The sequence below is a fragment of the Ammospiza caudacuta genome, chromosome 7, assembly GCF_027887145.1.
Source record: "Ammospiza caudacuta isolate bAmmCau1 chromosome 7, bAmmCau1.pri, whole genome shotgun sequence".
In the NCBI taxonomy this organism is placed as follows: domain Eukaryota; kingdom Metazoa; phylum Chordata; class Aves; order Passeriformes; family Passerellidae; genus Ammospiza; species Ammospiza caudacuta.
The window spans coordinates 19,390,252-19,402,845 of NC_080599.1; the positions used below are offsets into that span (position 1 = coordinate 19,390,252).

Sequence of the window (12,594 nt, forward strand, 5' to 3'; positions counted from 1 at the left end):
CTGCAGGTGTTCATGAAGGAAAACTGTCCTGGGAGAACCCCACAGCCAGCTGTTGGTGCACAGATGCTGCTCATTACCCTCCTAAACCCACTCTGGGGGTCCAGGAATCTCTCTCTTCCATGGGATGAAAAAGGAGGCACTTTTATACCTTGCTGTTCTGCTGCTTTAATTTATTCTCTTTTGCATGCATGCAAAGGAGTTGCAGCTATCTTCTTCTGCCTGATCATCCTGAGGCCTTTGGGAGAAGCAACTCCAGCTAAGCTGGCTCGTTTTCACGCTTTCCCTTTTAACTTCCCATTAAAGAGCAATCTCTTGAAAACAAAAAGGGTTTAAAAAGAGGGGGGAAAGCAAAGCAATGCCTGACTGAGCAGGAGCAGGGTGCAGCCATTCAGAAGTTAGACAGCTCTGTGAAAGCAAGGCTGGGATTACAGGGTATACAAAAGGTAAGGAACCCGGGAAACGCTGGGGATAAATGGGAGGAACTCAAAGCTGGGCTGTGTAAACTGAGCGGCACCGAGCTTGAGTGGAAAGCAAGCTAGGAAAAAATGAACTCGCATGAACTTTGATTAGATAAAAAATACTGCTACTGCAGGGTCAGCAGAAAGAGTAATTTGTAACTTTTTCTACCGGTTTTGTGTCAAAAATTAAATTAACACAAACAGAACCTGGAGGAAACCGAAGAAAGAAAAATGACGGAGGTGCAAAACAACCCCTTTGGCATCCACAAGCCTGGCCTGAGCCACTCCTTGATCTGCAGGAACAGGGCAGGACATGCCCACAGCTGCCTGCCTCGTTTCTGGAGCCTTCCTTGGCTTCAGGAAAGGGCTGGCAAGCTCAGGGTGCTCAAGCCACCCCCCTTTTCCAGCGCTGCCTGCAGATGGATTCGCTCCAGAGGGTCCCTGCAACACCCCTCTCCCCCCACCAGCAGCAAGGCAAAGCCAGCAGTGAATGCCAAAACCCTGGAGAGCTGTCTGCCCACTTTTAAACCCTGCCAAGCCCACCCAAGAGAATTGAGGAGCAAACCTTGCAGGACAGCGCTGTGCCTTTGCCGCTCTGCCCTCTCCAGATTTCCCTTGAGTTCCTCTGGCCGTGGATTGGAAGGGAAGGCTGAAGTCCAGGCACAGCCCCAGCTCTTGCACCACTGACCTTTACACCTGCATTCCCCCTGCCCTGTGGGCTTAAATGCACTGGAAGAAAGTTCTCAGCCTCCCTGGGGCAGTGCCAGGTGAAAATTCAGAGATAATCCCAAAGTGAACTTGCTTGCGAGGACTCCCACGCTGTAACTCGTCCCTGCTCCAGCCCAGGCAGCAGCGTGGGGCTGTGCTGATCCTTTTGTGGTGCCTGTGCTGGGCTCTTGTTCCCTTGGCATCCCCAGGAGACAGCAGAACATGCTCCCTTGGCCAGCAGACAGCGTGGATGTGGGACATGGAGCACTGTGCAGCTTCATTTTGGGCAGCCAGGGAGAGCCCTGAGAGCCCCAGCCTTGTGAGCTGCCCACAGCAATTGGTGGCACAGCCCCACTCAGACACAGCTCTCCCCCCCACGCACACAAGGAAAGCACAGGGAGGCATCTGCAGCACACTTCCCGCCACAGCCACTGAGATTTTATTCATTTAAAGTCTCTCCACGCACAAAACAAAGCCTCAGGATTGTCCAGTGGGGGGGCACGCAGGGAAGCAAAGGCAGGAGTGCTCAGCCCCGCAGGCTCCTGTGGGACAAACCTGGAATCTTCCCAGACAACTGGAAAGATGTACCAATTCAACCCCAGCTGGGATTTTGGGGTTACAGTGTTTAGGTTTGGAGAAGGGGACAGCCTGACCTGTGTACACAGCCCAGGTAGTTCCTGTGATAGATAATCACAGGAATATTTTCCCAGATAATTCTTGCTCCTGGGACACACTACCACTTTTGCTGGTCTCGTCCTCTCTGAGTCCTGTCTCATGTGATCCAGGCACAATTGTGGCATCAATCCCTGCTCTGCTTCTGGCAGCAGGCAGGGGAGCAGAGGGGCAAAATACACTTGGGCAAGGCTGCCATCCCTGGTTAATGAGGCCTGTAAAGCTGGGCTTGGGGTTGGGTTGGAACAAAGGGAGGTTTATGCTGCAGGTTTCAGATGAAAGTTTGTTGCCAGCTACTGAAATCCTTTTCCCCAGTCCCGTGGGGCTGTCTGACCTGAGATAAAATCCCTCAGGACAAAACAAACCCAAACAACTCAAACAAACAATAAACAAACAAAAAAGCTATAGGAAACCGAAAATCACAGCAGCCAGGAGCAGAAGGAATCCCACCACAGTCAGGAGGGACAGGAAGGAGCTGGAGGAGCAAGCAGGGACTCGTGTTCTGGTGGGCTTCAGGACGCGGTCCCACTGGGTGAGGATGGCCTGCCGTGCCCCCTGCCAGCGCCCAGGACCCCCCAGCCTGTACTGGTACGGGGAGCAGGGCCCAAAGAAGATGGTGAGAGCCAGCCTTGGGTCTGTGCAGAGCAGCCCCAGCACGCTGGGCTTGGCACCAATGAAGGAGGCCAGGGTGTCCAGGTAGACCAGCCACTCGGTTTTGAGCACTTCGTCAAAGGTCAGGCCAAACCTGAATGATCAGAGAGGAGAAAGAGGCAGGAGGAAGGTTGGTGTCAGCAGGGCTTGGAGGAACGGGGGTGGGCATCCTCTGCATCCTTATTGCATCTGGAATGCAGCTGGGTTCTCTGGGAAAGGACTGGATGTAGGTGCAGTGGGAGCCTGGGACACAAATCCTGGCCCCCACACAGCTCCTGTGAAGTGATGCTGGCTCCAGTCAATCTTTCTCTTCTGCACTCACAAGTTGCACCTGCTCCTCCCCTTCCCCTTGGTGAATCTTTGTTAGCAGACTTTGACAAGCCAGTTTGGAGTCTTTTTCAGAGGAAGCAAACAAAAAACCCCTCCAACCCAAATCCCTTTGCTTTTTGCAGAAAAGTCACATGCAGCGTGAGGAAGGTGGCACCCTTTAGTATCCCTCATGTTCATTTCCTCCAAATATTGCAAGAATACACAGTGGCTTGGAGAATTGCTTCCAGTTCACCTTCTCTGCAGAATTCACAGCTTCTTGTCCCACCTTCAGAGGTCTGCAAAAGCTCATATCCACTCAGCCTTGTATTGTATTGTATTCTGTATTCTGTACTTCACCTTGTATTGTATTCTGTGCAATTCTGTACTTCACTCTCCTACACCTTTTCTCCTATAGCTATCTAATTGAGCCTTGGATTTATCTATCACCCAGTTTCCTGGGATTGGCTCATTCATTCCCTAAACCTTTTAAGCCTTTTGCCTGCCTGTGAACCACACACCAGTGTGCTCAGACGCCTGTTCACAGTGAGTCAGGTCTCCATGCTGTGAGATGAGACAATCAGTGTGTACACCTCGCTGGTTATGGGTTGGTTTTTTCCCCCCCAAGCTGAATTACTTTGCATTTATTACCATTAATTTCTCTATTTTATCTCCCAGTCCATGGGGATCCTGGTATTCTTCCCCAACTCCCATAGCCCTGAGTACCCTGAATTAATTTCTTGCTGTCACCAACAGGCAAAATATCAGTGTTAAATCAAAGGTTACATTGGCTCTTTGCAAGTGAGTAAAGGGGAAGCTGGATCCAGGAATCCTCCCCTCTCCCCTGCCATGCCTGCAGGGAACAGGCACAGAGTGAAAGCCCCAAAAACTCCAGAGGTTTTTCAATCCACCAAAATACCTTTGGGGCTCTGGGGAATGACTTACCATTGGATTTGGTTTTTCTTCTTCTCATTTACTTCTTTCTCCATGACAGCCTGGGGAGGCAACTGACACAGGCCTGGAAGAGAGAGGAGAGTGTTCTGCAGAGTTTAACTCCTGGGGGAAAGTGATGCAAAATGTGGGAATCGCTTCCCTGGGAGGGCAGGAAACTCTCATTGCAGGCAGTTTATTTGGCAGTGCTGCAGTCCTGCCCAAAACCAGTATTCCAAAGTCACCCGCACCTCCTCCTGCTCTTACAGATGTGTCCTGTCGGGGCACAGGCAGGTGATGTGGGGGCAGATGGGCAGTGCAAGCCCCAGAGAGGATCCTCCCAAAGAGAAACCCCAGAGCTTCTCATCTCTGTGGAGCAGTCCTGACCCAGCCCTCCACAAGGTTATTCTTACTATTTTTATTAAACCCCCCCCCCAAAAAACACCAGTGGGTTTCTTTCCTCACTCATGTTGCTGTAGCTTAGCTGAAGTGAAATAATTTGGGGAGTCTGAGCCTGGGAAAAGCTCCCTTGTCCACTCTGAGCGTTTTAGCTCTGGGATCTCCCTGGGTGAAGGGGAAAACCATTTCCAGTTTTGTCTGAGCTGCATTTTGGGGCACAGGAGGGCTCACATTTGCTCCCCTACCTTTGAAGACACGGCTCACCCAGCGTGCCTGCATCTCTGCCACGGGCATGATGGCTCCTAAGGGCTTAATCAGCCCAAGGACAGCCAGGGTGGGCTTCTGCAGCTGGGGTGGGAACACGTATTTGTAGAGGGACGCGTGCTTGTTCTCCACCCTGACGATGGATTCTTCCAGGAAGGGGAAGGAGACGGTGTAGCCCGTGCAGAAGACAACGATGTCGATGGGCTCCTCCTCAGGGCAGTTGTGGAAAACCACTGAGTTGTCCTTGAACTCCTTCACACCTGGCTTGATGGTGATCCTGCCTGTCAGGATGTAGCTCGGGAGATCGTCGTTCAGCACGGGCTCCCGCACCAGCCAGCTGTGGAGAGCCAGGGCTCTGAGAGTGGGGCACCACAAACAAGCCTTGCTGCTCCCCTGCTCCTCCTCCCACCAGCTCACACCTCCTGCTGTCGTTTTCTCTGAGCAAACAGCCCTGCCTCCCACCTCCAAGCAATTGTCACCAATGTCACCCTGCCCCACAGCGTGAGTGATTAATGGACATCTCCTGCCGCCTTATTCCCTCCACTCATTTACTCTTCAAACCATCTCTTTCCAGAACTGATCCATGCTTTAAGCCTTCCTTCTCCTCCTTACCCACAGACCCTCCTCTGGGCCTTCCTGGGTTTTTCCAGCGTGCCCAATCTTTCACCACTTAAGGGAGCTACAGCTTATTTTCTCCTCCCCGCTGGAGATCACCTCAGTCTGGGCATTGGTTGATGCTGCTTGCTGAACATCTCCCCCTGCCCACACCACAAGCCCTTCAGCATGGGATGGGGACCACCAAGAGGTACCTGTTCTCTGGCTGAAGGCCATAGTTTTCATGGTTGAACCACTGGTTCACCTTATAATTAAGCAACCACCATGAAAGGGGTCCGGGGAGGTTGGTTTTGATCAGGCTCATCAGGCGAGTGTTTAAAATCATATCCCAAGGGTAGCCGTGCTCAAACACACGGCTGAGCAGCCAGGCTCCTCGAGTGGTGCTAATCATGACCTGCAAGAGAAGAACCAATGCTTCAGGTGATGAATTTGCTGCTTTCCCTTTGTAAAGAAACTCAGAGGGGCACAGCACAGACAGCTGTGCAATGGAAAAGCAGCAACAGCATCTTTAATTTCTTCTGGCTGCTGGTGATGGAGGTGAAACAGGAGACAAGAACAAAACCAGCTTGCTTTCAAGGTAGCTTTTTGACCAAAAAATTCAGGCTCAGAAAGACTGTTTGTGATGTCAGCACACTGAGCTACTGTCCCCTGTTACTGTGATATTTTATGAAAAAATACCTTCGCCAGGATTTTTTCTCCTGGGAAGCTGGGAAGCTTCAGGTTCTCCATGTTTTGCTGCTCTGGAATGTGATTTGGAGAATTGCTTACCCAACATGTGAATTGTTTTTAATCAATGGCCAATCACAGCCAGCTATGTTGGACTCTCTGAATTTTTATTATTCATTCTTTTCTAGCCTTCTGATGTCTCCTTTCTCTTTCCTTAGTATAGTTTGTCACAGACATCTTTTATGAAAAATCCTTTCCTTAGGATTTTTTCCTCCTGAGAAGCTGGGAGGCCTCAGGAACAAAATGTAAACAATGGTTATCTGCTGCTGTGGAATGCAACAGGTGCATCTGTGATTGGTCTCATGTGGTTGTTTCTAATTAATGGCCAATCACAGTCAGCTGGCTCGGACAGAGAGCCTGAGCCACAAACCTTTGTTATCGTTCTTTCTTTGTTATTCTATTCTTAGCTAGCCTTCTGATGAAATCCTTTTCTTCTATTCTTTTAGTATAGTTTTAATGTAATATATATCATAAAATAAATGAAGCCTTCTGAAACATGGAGTCAGATCCTCGTCTCTTCCCTCATCCAAGAACCCTGTGAATACGGTCACAGATGGCACCTTCACAATAGTTTTAGTATATAATTTTCAAATAATATAATATAATATATAATAATAAATCAGCCTTCTGAGAACTTGGAGTCGATTCTCATCTCCCACCTCATCCTGAAACCCACAATGACACCCCAACAATTAATAACCACAGTCCCCAGTGTCCCTGTCCCCAGAGGCCTGGGGTGGCAGGGTGGTGGCACCTTTGCAGCGACCCGGCTGGCCTCCACGGCAATGTCCACTCCCGAGTTGCCCATGCCCACCATGAGGACACGCTTGCCCTGGAACACGTCAGGATGCTTGTACTGCCTGCTGTGGAAGTACTGCCCTCGGAACCTCTCAATGCCTCGGGGGAAAAAGAAACAGAGCTCTGAAGCACTCAAGCAGTTGTGGATTTTGTTGGGAGAACTAGTGTTAAAAAGCAATCCAGATGGCAGGAGCAAGGATGTGCAATCTCTGGCCACCAGGGTCTCAGAGGTCCAGCCCTCCAGAATTAATTGATGCTTCCTCTCCAAAATAGGGTCTCAAAGACAAAGCTGCTGAAGCACAGGACAGTATTGCTGTCAATGCCAGTAGGTTTGGAAAGCGGAAGCAAGAAAAGAAAGGAAATTTTCCCTGAACAACCCCTAAATCTTCCCTCCCCAGTCCCTGAAGCAGGTAACAACATTTCCTTGTATACCATACCAGGAAAACACTGCAGGGGGAGGGATGGCTCCGAGAAATTGCCGCTGCAAACCATAACAGCATCAAAGACGTGTGATGTCTGCTTCCCTCCTGCCTCTGTGACCACATTCCACTGGCCCGTGGTGGCAAAGTCAGGGTGCTTCCGGATGCTGACAACGGTGCTCTGAAACGTGGGAGTGAAGAAAAGTCACTGTCACCATCATATTTTCTGGGAAAATCCTTTTGCCAGGATTTCTCTCCTGGGAAGCTGAGAAGCCTCAGAGAAAAAGGAAAACAATATTATCTCATTTGCTTCTCCTGTGTTTTGCTGCTTTGGAATGTGGTTTGGAGATTGTTTATCCAACAGGTGCTTGTTTCATTGGTTTCACGTGAATTGTTTTAACTTAATGACCAATCACGATCAGGCTGTGTCGGGACTGTGGAAGGGGTCACGAGTTTTCATTATCATTCTTTGTAGCCTTCTGGCTGTATCCTTTCTCCATTCTTTGGCATAGTTTAGTATAGCATTTACTAATATGCTAGAATAAAAATATAATATAATAAAATATAATAAAGTAATATAATATGATATTATAAAATATAATAAAATATAAAAATTATAATAATATGATAAAATAGAAACAATATAACAAAATATTATAAAAGTATGATATGATATGATATGATATAATATAATATAATATAATATAATATAATATAATATAATATAATATAATATAATATAATATAATATAATATATCAGCCTTCTAAGAACATGGAGTCAGGTTCATCAATTCCCCCTCCAATGGGGAACCCCGAAAATACCACAAGTGCCCACGGGCACCCAGGGTGGGTGGGGAGCAGGGCAGGGCAGGGCACCCATCACTCACCCCAAATCTGATGTGCTCTCTCAGGCCGAAGTGCTCGGTGTAGCGCCGGAGGTAGTCCAGGAGCAGGGCATTGGGCAGGAACACGGGGAAGTGCTCGGGGAAGGGGAAATCAGAGAAGGCAGACATCTCCTTGGAGGTGTTGCTGATCACTGATGGGTACAGGCTGGGCCGGCCGGCCTCGATGTGCTCCTGCCACGGCACCCCGGGTGCATCAGCCCCGTGCCCAGGCTGGGGACTGTCCCCCTGCTGCCCTGGGCACTGTCCCCCTGCTGCCCTGGCCTCAGGGGTGCAGCTCAGCACCCAGCAAATCCTCACAGCCCTTCACAGCCACCCCATAACCCTGCAAAGCTGCAGCTGCCAGGGGAGGTGAGGATGGGCTTAGCAGCTGGTCTGCAGGCCAAACAACTGAGAAAACAGAAGAGATGTCACTGTCATATTTTGTGAAAAATCCCCTTTCCCAGAATTTCTTCTCCTGGGAAGATGAGAAGCCTCAGAAACAAATGAAAAATGAAAACAATAATTATCTGATTGCTTCTCCTGTGTTTGGCTGCTTTGGAATGTGCTCTGGACATTGTTTACCAGCAGGACCATCTTTGATTGGTTCCATGTGAATTGTTTTTACTTAATGACCAATCATGGCCAGCTGTGTCAGACTCTGAGGAGTCAGTCACAAATTTTTAATATTCATTCTTGTTAAGCCTTCTGTCTGTATTCTTCTCTTTCTATAGTAAAATTCTAGTGTAGTATAATGTAGTATAATATAACATAATATGATATTATATAGTGTAATGTAATGTAATATAATATAATATCATATCATATAATCATGCTTGGTACCAATAAAATACAATAAGCTATCACTTTGTCCAATGAATATAACGAGCTGGTTTGATGTAACTAATGACTTTAGGGGTATAAAACTTGAGAACAACTTGCAATAAAGAAGAAGCCATTGCTGTTACTGCAGAAATGTGTGTGTGTGTGGTGTGTCCCCACCTCTCAGTGGCAGGGAGGAGGACATGTCCCCTGGCTCACCGTGTAGCGCCAGACCCCTCCGATGTCCTGGCTCTGCTCAAAGCAGGTGGGCTCCAGCCCCTCGTCCAGGCAACATTTGGTGGCTGCCAGCCCGCTGACCCCCGCGCCCACCACGGCCACTCGCATCCCTGCGGGCTCTGCTGGGCTCCCAGGAGCTGGAAAAAACCCCACAGATTGTGAAAATTGCATGTATTTTATGATTACCTTGTCGCAAATATTAAAATGAATATTATATGTGTTGTGTTAGAAAGTAATGCTGTACTAATTTTCTTAAGTAGCGTGTTAAATATAGTTTTAGGTTATAAAAATTGTTAAAATAGAAACGATGCTATGTAGGATACTTTTTCTAAAGAAAGGGCTTGCAATGAGATAGCAGCCACAGGACACCTGAATCTTTCAGAGAAAAAGAATTTATTGCTCCATTATCAGAAGAAATGAACTTCTTCCTGCCTTGAAGACACTGTCAGGATTCAGAGGAAGAAGCTGACACTGGCCAGACAGAATCCTGTGTTTGAATGGAATTTATGCATCATGGATGAGGTGTATGAATATGCAACAGGCTGTTGCTTTTAAAAGTTAATCCTCTCGTGCTGCCCAGAAAAAGGTACCCAGACATCCATAATTCTTTGACTCTATTGTCTCATATTGTCCTAATTCAAATTGTCCAAATTATTGTTACTCTAATTGTATTACTATTTTAATAACCATTTTATTACTATTACATTTTTAAAAATTTAAAAGCAAGTGATTGGCCTTTTTCACAAGATGATCATCACACTCTCAGGGGGCAGCTCCTGGCATGCCCCCCCATAGGGAACTTCTCTATCTGCTTTCCCAATTTCTCTTTCCCCAAACCCCGTTCCATTCCCCAGCATTCTGGGTTGTTTGTCTACAAGTTAGATTAAATGTCTCAATTAATCATTTTCTCTTTTTTCCCCTTTATTTTTTAAAAATCTCTCCACTTTTACAGTGTGCTCCCTGGGCTGCCCTCAAACCCCATTTCATTTCCCAGCACTCTTTGTTTACAAGTTAGATTAAATGTCTTAATTAATCATTTTCTCTTTTTTCCCCTTTATTTTAAAAAACCTCTCCACTTTTACAGCGTGCTCCCTGGGCTGCTTCCAAACCCCTGCAGCTGCCCTGGAAAACTGGCTTTGAAAGAATGTAGTTGAGCCACAATTCGCTGCCAGTTTGTATTTACAAGCTGGGTTTAAACTATCCTGCCTTATCAGACTAGCAAATATTTGTATTTTATCTTTGGATATCTGCCCCTGCCTCTCACAGAATTAAAAAAAAATAAAAATTCACTGTAATTGAAAATGCACTGTATTTTATCTTTGGATATCTGCCCCTGCCTCTCTCAGAAGACAAATATAAGAAATGCACTGGAGCTGTTCAGTTTGTGCCTCTCTGGCAGGGTCCTGTCCCTGGTGGCTGGCTTTGACATGGCCATTGGGGTGACAGAGGGGCTGCAGGTGTGGCACACCTTGGGTTGAGGATGATTTTGTGTCCCTTGTAGGGCTTGAAAGGCAACAGCCCCTGGGTTGGCATCCAGCCCTACAAAACTCCCAGTGGGGACGGTGGATCCTAATCCCTGGCAGTGTCAGGGAATAAAAGAAGGGATGAAGGCCAGGTTCTGTGGCTTGGGCTGGACAATTCCAGAGGCAGGACCCCCACCCAGGTGTCCTGGGGGTGCTGCTGCCATCTGTGGTGTGACCCCAGGGTTGGATGGAACCCCCCGCTCAGGTGAGTGATTCACTCAGCATGGCAGGATGTCACTGGGGTAGCCTGAGAAGGGCTTTCAGTTCCCACCACACACAGAGGGTGGTGTAATCATCAGGAAAAAGGAAAAAAAAACCCCACAGTCTTCAGTAAAAAAAATGGGGTTGGACACAGTATTTTCTAAAGCCCACCAAATTCTCCAGAATTATTTCAACTTTCAGTCATAAAGCAACACCCAGTGAATACTCTGCTTTGCCAGGTTGGAATAAAACCTGGACTTTTCCCTTTGTAAATCAACAAAGCACTAGCAAGAGCTGCTCACTGTTAACTATTTGGGAGCTTTTTTTTTTTTTTTTTTTTTGCATGGTGGGAACTAACTTATATCACAAACACCTCCCAGCTACATTTGCTATTTGATTCCCTGCCTTCTCGAGGAGAAGTTACAAACAGCACCAAAAAATACCAATCCTGCCACACTTTCCACACTAACCCTGCAAGCAGCCAGACTCAGAAGCGCCCAGGTGTGGCACAGGGAGGGAAGGAAAGGCTTCTCACCCCTCTGGAGCACTTACCTCCAGCCCCAGGCAGCTCAGTGTCACCTCTGCTGTGGGAATGGAGGGTCCCTCTTGCTGGGATTTATAGCCAGACGTGGAGCTGGGCAGGGGCAGGGAGGGCAGGCACTGCCAGAGAATTACACAACTGCTGGGGGAGGAGTGGCTGCAGTGTCCTGCTGTCCCTGCACAGCCCAGATGTGGCTCCCTGAAGGGAGTGGGGTGATCCAGCTGTGCTCCAGGGGCACCCATGGGTGAGGGGGCAGCTCCAGCTGGAACATGTTTTCACTTGCCACATGTTTTCACTTGCCCCATGTTTTCATTTGCCAAGTGTTTTCATTTGCCAAAAAGGGGCTGAAGGTGCAGACAAACAGGATAATATATAATATAATATAATATAATATAATATAATATAATATAATATAATATAATATAATATAATATAATATAATATAATATAATATAATATAATATAATATAATATAATATAATATAATTAATATATCAGGGCTGAAACGTCATGCAGGACATAGAGCCCATCCAGGTGTCTCCCAGGAGTAAGTGATCATGGAAATTATAAGAGAGGCTTTGGATGGTCAGATATTCAATATTTTTAAGGGTGGCTGGGGAGAAAGTATGAAATCACTGCAAATGAATCCAGCTGGGCATGGAGAATGCAGAAGCCATGGAGAGGCAGTTGATGGAGGACTGGGTCTTTAGGAAAAGCAGTGTTTAGAAAAAGACAAAGAATTTGTGTCATTTGTGTTTGATTTGCTGAGGGATGTTTTTACCAAAAACTGGACCCTTCCCGGGTGCACAGGACCTTGCTCCTGCAAAGATGCTCACCAGCACTCAGCAGAAAAAGAGTCAGGAATCCACTAAGGCAAATACTCTGTTCTTGATGTGCTTCTGCTTTTCTTGAATTCCTCAGCAGGGGTTCAAGTGACTTGCACTCAGAGGGATGCCATGGCAGCACTCCAGGAATGGTGTTAGTGCTTTCAGGAGGGCAGCTCAGGGAAGCTTTCTGAAGGAACAAGTTGTTTTTGGCAAGGAGGAGCTGCTGGTGCAGAAATGGGACCAGGTGGCTTTGCTGCAGCTGCTGCCAGCAGGGAGTGATACCATGTGAGTTTAGGGTAGAAATACCTCCAAAACCTCAATCATCTGCCTTAGGGCTGTGGTGTTCCCCTCCACAAATATCCCAGGCCAGGGTCTGGGCCAGGTGTGCAGAACAACGTCTCAGAGGAGATGGAGATGAGATAGCAGAGAGCAATTACTGCAATTATGCACACACATGCCCAGGGCACTGCAAAGGCCTTGTCAGAAAGCAGAGAGGCATTCTTGCTCCTTTCCTCACCTCTGCTGGGCATGGCAGCCCTGGCACAGCTCAGGAGGAGCGAGGAGCAGTGAATATCCAGTGGCTGAGGATGAGAACCAGGAATGGGAAATTCATGT

The 12,594-nt window shown here is 47.6% G+C and overlaps 1 protein-coding gene across 1 annotated transcript; it reads right to left on the reverse strand.

Annotated features, from left to right (window-relative positions):
* Positions 1-1,588: 1,588 nt before the first annotated feature.
* On the reverse strand, positions 1,589-11,211 carry FMO1 (flavin containing dimethylaniline monoxygenase 1). Its single transcript, XM_058809049.1, has 9 exons — positions 11,164-11,211; positions 8,870-9,024; positions 7,835-8,023; positions 6,965-7,127; positions 6,484-6,626; positions 5,198-5,397; positions 4,370-4,725; positions 3,741-3,813; positions 1,589-2,583 (listed from the first exon to the last, which is right to left on the reverse strand). The coding sequence occupies exons 2-9, from the start codon at positions 8,993-8,995 to the stop codon at positions 2,241-2,243; spliced, it is 1,593 nt and encodes a 530-aa protein (XP_058665032.1). The 5' UTR covers positions 8,996-9,024; positions 11,164-11,211; the 3' UTR covers positions 1,589-2,240.
* Between the last annotated feature and the right edge of the window lie 1,383 nt (positions 11,212-12,594).